This window comes from Talpa occidentalis, unplaced genomic scaffold (assembly GCF_014898055.3).
Source record: "Talpa occidentalis isolate TD23 unplaced genomic scaffold, MPIMG_talOcc4v2.1 talOcc4.4, whole genome shotgun sequence".
Classification (NCBI taxonomy): domain Eukaryota; kingdom Metazoa; phylum Chordata; class Mammalia; order Eulipotyphla; family Talpidae; genus Talpa; species Talpa occidentalis.
The window spans coordinates 100,575,832-100,583,245 of NW_023604295.1; the positions used below are offsets into that span (position 1 = coordinate 100,575,832).

General features: G+C 40.2%; 1 protein-coding gene across 2 annotated transcripts in view; it reads left to right on the plus strand.

The window, feature by feature from the left end:
- The window catches only part of STAG1 (stromal antigen 1), a 462,478-nt gene that overhangs the window by 294,419 nt on the left and 160,645 nt on the right, over positions 1–7,414 (plus strand). For both annotated transcript variants that reach the window (XM_037525931.2, XM_054700807.1), the window contains one exon: positions 354–424. In XM_037525931.2, the coding sequence (XP_037381828.2) occupies positions 354–424 (71 nt within the window). The remainder of the gene's footprint in view (positions 1–353; positions 425–7,414) is intronic.

Genomic DNA, 7,414 nt, shown 5'->3' on the forward strand with positions numbered 1-7,414 from the left:
AACCATTAAAATCTTTAAAGTATATAACATTCATTCAACAGTTTTAAGGGATTTAATATTACTGAATTATTATGTTGTGCAGTGAATGTGACATAACTTTGTATACTTTAGGAAGCATTACTTCGAAAACTATACACAGTCACATTTATATGACATTGTTTAAAATGTAAAAAATGGTTGTCCTTGGGTGTTGGGATTATGGACATGAAGGGTGGGGGTTTTTTATTTACCTACAGTGAATATTTACTATTTATATTTTTTTAATGGAGTTTTTCTTTAGGCTGTCTGTGTTAATACATTTTGAGAATGAGAAAGTTATAATAATGACTTGATGTCTACCTTTTTATCAATAGGGAGAAGAAGCTGATGATGATGACATTTATAATGTTCTTTCTACGTTAAAGCGGTTAACCTCTTTTCACAAGTATGTTTTTTTATTTAATGTAGATTAAGTGAATAACATGTTAACCAACATAAAACAGATTGTAATGTTTAACATCCATACATCAATAGGAAATTTAGAGAAGTGTTCAGATGGTGTGGTGTTTAGTATTTTACTTAAATTTTTGAACATAAATTAAGGGTTTTTATTATAAATTGATACTTAAGGATTAAGGTTGATAATTCAGTTTCAGGAACATACACAATAAAAGTTTAAGTTCATCCGTTATATCAAGTTAGATGAACTTATTCTATAACCTAGAATTTTATTTTATTTTTTTTTTTTTTTTTTTTTTTATAAATTTTATTGTTATATTCCCATACAATTGCCGCCCCCATTCTGACCCCAATCCCTCCCCTCCCACCCCCGCCCCCCTAAAAGTGTCTCTGGTTCATAGTTTTTGTTGATTTTGATTTTCACTTTCTTATAGTTTTTCATTTTCCTGTCCATTATTTAAGTTTTCTAGATTCCTGCTATGAGTGAGACCATCCGGTATTTTTCTTTTCTTTTTGGCTTATTTCGCTGAGCATGATCCCTTCCAGCGCCATCCATGTTGCAGCAAATTGCATGTGTTTATCTTTTTTGAATGCTGAGTAATATTCCATGGTATATATGTACCACATCTTCTTGATCCAGTCATCTATTTTTGGGCATTTGGGTTGTTTCCAAAGCTTAGCTATTGTAAACAGTGCTGCTATAAACATAGGGGTGCAGGTGTTCTTTGGAATTGATGTTTCTGTGTCCTTTGGGTAAATACCTAGGAGTGGAATTGCTGGGTCATATGGAAGCTCTATGTTTAGTAGGTCCAGAAATCTCCACACAGCTTTCCACAGTGGTTGGACCAGTTTGCACTCCCACCAACAGTGCAGAAGAGTTCCTTTTTCTCCACACCCTCGCCAACATTTGTTGTTGCTAGTTTTTTTAATATGTGCCATTCTCACTGGTGTAAGATGGTATCTCATGGTAGTTTTGATTTGCATTTCCCTGATGACAAGTGATGTTGAACATTTTTTCATATGCCTGTTGGCCATTTGCATTTCCTCTTCAGAGAAGTTTCTTTTAAGCTCTTCTGCCCATTTTTTGACTGGATTATTTTCTTTGTTGTTGTTGAGTCTCATCAGCTCTTTGCAGATTTTTGTGATCAGTCCTTTATCATTAGTGTTGGGTGCAAAAATGTTCTCCCAGTTGGTGGGGTTTCTCTTTGTTTTTGTTATTGTCTCTTTTGCTGTGCAAAAGCTCTTTAATTTGATATAGTCCCAGCTGTTTATCTTTGCCTTCACTATCACTGCTTTGGGTGATGTGTCTGTAAAGATGTCTTTGATGTGCAAATCACGTAGTGTTTCGCCTATATTTCCTTCTATATATTTTATGGTTTCAGGTCTTATGTCTAGTTCTTTAATCCATTTTGAGTTGATTTTTGTGTATGGTGTGAGGTGGTGGTCAAGCTTCATTCTTTTGCATGTAGCGACCCAGTTTTCCCAGCACCATTTATTGAACAAACTTTCTTTGCTCCAATGCATAGTCTTTGCTCCTTTGTCAAAGATTAGTTGACCATAAATCTGTGGGTTTATTTCTGGATTTTCTATTCGATTCCATTGGTCTGTATGTCTGTTCTTGTTCCAATACCATGCAGTTTTGATGATTATGGCTTTGTAGTATAGTTTGAAGTCTGGGAGTCTGATGCCTCCATTCCCTTCTTTTTTTTTCAGGAGAGCTTTGGCTATTCGGGGTTTTTTGTGATTCCATATGAATTTCATCAATAATTTTCTATTTCTTTGAAGAATGACATTGAAATTTTGATTGGAATAGCATTGAATCTGTATATTGCTTTTGGAAGGATGGCCATTTTAATAATGTTTATTCTTCCAATCCATGAGCAGGGATGTCTCTCCATTTCTTTGTGTCTTCTTCTATTTCTTTTAACAGTGTTTTATAGTTTTCTTTGTATAGGTCCTTTACCTCTTTTGTTAGATTTATTCCCAAATATTTGATTTTTTTTGTTTCAATAACAAAAGGGATGGTCTTTTCGATTTCTTCTTCTTCAGATTTATTGTTTGTGTATAGGAAGGCTACTGACTTTTGCGTGTTGATTTTGTATCCTGCCACTTTACTGAACTGATTGATGAGTTGAATTAGCTTTTCTGTGGAGTTTTTGGGGTTCTCTATGTATAATATCATATCGTCTGCAAATAGTGATAGTTTGACTTCTTCTTTTCCTATTTGGATTCCTTGGATGTCTTTCTCTTGTCTTATTGCCCTGGCTAGGACTTCCAGTATTATATTGAAAAGCAATGGTGAGAGTGGACATCCTTGTCTTGTTCCAGATCTTAATGGAATTGCTTTCAGCTTTTCACCATTGAGAATGATACTGGCTGTTGGCTTGTCATAGATGGCCTTTATGATGTTGAGGTATGTTCCTTGTATCCCAAGAACTTCAAGGGCTTTTATCATGAATGGGTGTTGCACTTTGTCGAAAGCTTTCTCAGCATCTATTGATATTATCATATGGTTTTATATTTCTTTTTGTTGATGTGTTGGATAACGTTGATTGATTTTCGGATGTTAAACCATCCTTGTGCCCCTGGAATGAATCCAACTTGGTCGTGGTGAATTATCTTATGGATACATTGTTGGATTCTGATAGCTAAATTTTATTGAGATATTTGCATCAGTGTTCATTAGGGAGATTGGCCTGTAGTTTCCTTTTTTGGTTGTCCTTGTTCGGTTTTGTATTAGTGTAATGTTGGCTTCATAGAACGTGTTTGTATTGTCCCTTCCTTCTCAATTTTTTGGAAGAGTTTGTGAAGGATAGGCACTAATTCGTCTCTGAATGTTTGGTAGAATTCATTTGTAAATCCATCAGGTCCTGGGCTTTTGTTTTTGGGAGGTTTTGATTACCATTTCAATTTCGCTAATTGTAATTGGTCTGTTTAGGTGTTCTATTTCTTCTTTATCTAGCTTTGGGTGATTGTAGAGTTGTAGGAATTTGTCCATCTCCTCTAGATGTTAAACTTGTTTCCATATAACTGTTCATAGTAGTTACTGATTATTCTTTTGATTTCTGCTGTGTCGTTGTGATTTCTCCTCTTTCATTGATGATCCTGTTTATTTGTGCTTTCTCCTTTTTTCCTTTGTGAGCCTGGCTAGGGTTTGTCTATTTTATTGATTTTTTCAAAGAACCAGCTCTTGGTTTCATTGATCTTTTGGATTGTTTTTTAGTTTCAATTTCATTTATTTCTGCTTTGGTTTTATTATTTCTTCTTCTACTGGTTTTGGGGTTTCTTGTTGTTCTTTTCTAGATCTTTGAGCTTCGAGATTAGGTTGTTCTTTGTTCTTTCTTGTTTATGTGAGCTTCTATTGCTATATATTTCCTCTTATTACTGCTTTGCTGCATCCCATACATTTAGGATATTGGTGTCCTCCTTGTCGTTCAATTCAAAAAATTTTTTAATTTCTTCTTTGATCTCCTCATTAGTCCAATGGTCTTCCAGTAGTGTGGTTTTTAATCTCCATGAGGTAGAAATTCCTTGCCTTCTTTTATGGTTTATTTTCTATTTGATGCCTTCATGGTCAGAAAAGATGGTTGATATGATTTCAATCTTGGTGTATCTGTTGATGTTTGTCTTGTGCCCCAGTATGTGATCGATCCTGGAGAATGATCCGTGTGCGCTTGAGAAAAATGTGTACTCCGTTTTTTTGGGGTTTAGTGTTCTATAGATGTCTGTTAAGCCCAATTGCTCTAGGTCTTTATTTAGAGCTTTGGTTCTTTACTTATTTTTTGTCTTGTTGATCTATCCATTGTTGATAGTGTGTGTTGAAGTCTCCCACTACGTATGTGTTTTCTCTGATGTCTGTTTTCAGAGAGGACAACAGTTGTCTGATATATTTTGGTGCTCCTTCGTTGGTGAGTATATGTTAATGAGTGTTATTTCTTCTTGAAGTATTGTCCCCTTGATCATAATGTAGTGACCATTGGGGTCTCTTTTTATCTTTTGAGTTTGAAATCTGTTTTATCTGATATAAGTATAGCTGTTCCTGCTTTCTTTTTTGTCCATTTGCTTGTAGGATTGTTTTCCATCCTTTAACTTTGAGCCTATTTTTATCTTTTGTAGCTAAATGTGTTTCCTGGAGACAGCAAAAGGTTGGGTTTTGTTTCTTAATCCAGGCTGCAACTCTGTGTCTTTTTATTGAAGAGTTTAGTCCATTTACATTTAGAGTTAATATTGATATGTTAACATCTGTATTTGCCATTGTGTTTGTCTTTCTTTGATTTTATTTATTTATTCTTTTAATAACTTTTTTTTTTTTTTTGGCCTTCTTTCATTGTTATTCGTCGCTCTGAGGTTCTGGCTTTAGAACTCCTTGTAGTATTTTTGGAGTGGGGTTTAGTTGCAATGAAATTCCGGAGTTTCTGTTTGTCTGGGAAGGTCCATATTCTTTCTTCAAAGAGGAAGGAGAGCTTTGCGGATAGAGTATTCTGGTTGGCATCTGTTTTCTTGGAGTCTGTTGACTATGTCCCTCCACTCTCTCCTTGCCCGTAGTGTTTCTTCGGAGAAGTCTGATGTCAGCCTGATTGGTTTCCTTTGAATGTTATCTGTTCTTCCCTCTTGCCAGCTTCATTATTTTTTCCTTGTCCTGGATTTTGGGAGCTTTACTATTATGTGTCTCTGCTGTATTTTTCCTTTCGTCGTGGAAGTTTGTGTTCTTCTTGCTTCTTGTATATCAATTTTCAGCTCCTTCTTCACATTTGGGAAGTTCTCTTCAATTATCTCTTTGAATATTTTCTCGTTCCTACATCTCTCTCCTCTCCTTCTGGTATTCCTATAACTCTTATATTTCCTTTCCTCATGGAGTCCGATAGTTCCCGAAGTCTTTCTTCGTTCTTTTTCCTTCGTACTTCTCTTTCCTTCTCTGTTTTGGTTCTTTTTATTTCTGTGTCTTCAAGATTACTTATTCGTTTTCCATTTCATCTATTCTGCTTTCATTGCTTTTCCAGAATTCTTTAGTTCTTCCATTAATTCTTTGATCTCCTGCATTTCTTTTACTTCCCTCTTTAGGGACTCAATTTCTTTCTTCTGACCATTGTTTTCCCTCTCTAGGGACTCAATTGCATTCTTCTGATCGTTGATTATTTTTCCCTTATCATTGTTTTCCTTTATGACTTCTGTCAGTTTTTAATCACGGCAATTTTAAATTCTCTTTCTGGAAGCTCAGAAATTCTTCCAAGTTATTGTCGTTGCAATCTGGGGGCTGGCTTTCTTTTTGTGGGTGGCTTTTTCTCTGGAGAGTTGCTAGTTGCGTGTGGTTCTTCTCCTCCCTACTGTCTGTTTTCTAATTTGCCGTAGTGCGGGACACTGTGTTGTTGGGACTGGCCGGCATCTTGGGTGGGCTTCTCTGTTCCCCTCTGGTTCTTCCAGGAGTCATCTGTCAGTTTCAAGCAGCCTTTTACTGGAGAAGGTCCCTGTTCTAAATGCCGATGTGGGGACACACTCCCTGTGCGCCTGGTCTGCCCGGCGGTGGAGGGTCCTGCTCCCCTCTGGGCTTGGACTGCAGGCCAGAGGGGTTCTGGCGTGGGCGAACTTCCCCCGCTCACCTCTGGCTCCTGAGGAAGCCTTCTGCAGGTAGTCTTTACTGAAGAAATGTCCTGTCTAAATGGTGATGTGGGACACACTCCCTGGCTTCTGTCTCAGGCACACTCTTGCTGCGCCTGGTCGCCCCGCTGTGGGTGCTCGCTCTCCCTGGGGGCTCAGACTACTTGTTCAGAAGGGGCCCGTGTGGGCTAACTCCCCAGCTGGCCACTAGCTCCTTCAGTAGCCTGTGCTGGGGTCAAGTCGCTAGGTGGCACCAGAGATCTCTCCTAGAGCCCTTGGGAGCTGATTTTCCACCCCGTGGGACAGGGAGCAGATCGGGATGGTAGGGTACACCTCAACGGCTTTGGGGGTGCTGTGTCTGCCTTGTGTGCCCCACCGTCGTGGGGAACCCACGCCCCTAATTTCGTGCCCCGGGTCTCAGTTCCAAAGCCCTCAGTTCCAGGACGCGGGCTGTAGCCGATTCAGTGGGCCGAGGAATGGCGCCTTTGAATCCCGCTCCCCTGCCTGGGCGCCTTGTTCCTGCTCACTCAGGAGGCCTTCGCCCGTTCTCAGTTCCAAAGCCCTCAGTTCCAGGACGCGGGCTATAGCCCAGATCAGTGGCGCGGGAATGGCGCCTTTTGAATCCCGCTCCCCTGCCTGGGCACCTTGTTCCTGCTCACTCAGGGAGGGCCTCCGCCGTCTCCCCGCAAGCCTAGGTCGCAGGCGCAGGGCCCTGGCAGCTGCAATCCGAGCGCCGGTTTCGCGCAAGCTTACGGGGCGGCGGGCTGTTGCTGTGCTGGCTCCTCCTGGTGGGCGGGGCTCTCTTATGGCGCCTGGAGCTCACCTCCGCGGCGGATCCTGCAGGGTTCGCCTCAGCTCCCGTTCACGGGGTGTGGTGGCTGAAATAGTTCTTTCCACTCACAGTCCCACTTGCTGCATCCGTTTTTCTTGTTGGGCGTTTGTTTTTTGTTCCCTCGTCTCTGCCTGTCGGAGAGTGCTGCCTCTGTGGGCGGGGAGAGGAGCAGGGTTCTGCGCTTCCCTCCCTTCTCGTCCTCTTTTATGGCACTTTCTTCTTCGGGCAGTTTGCTGGAGTCGTCCGTTTATCTTCCCTGTCTCAGTTCTCACTGGGACCTGCCGCTTTTCCTCCCTATTAACTTTTTTAATGGGAGATCTTATCGCACGTCTCCTCGCCGCCATGTTGCTCCGCCCATCTCTAACTAGAATTTTATAGAATCTTACTGAATTAAAAATGAGATGGGGAAAGCCATGGAGTTATTTGTATGAGCTCTTTTTCCTGAATTGTTCTTGTTTGTAATTTTCTTACTTACTATGTAGACCACCCAGTTGATTTGAATAAGGGGAAAAAAAGGCTCAGATCAGTGAAACAAGTATCATTTTCAGT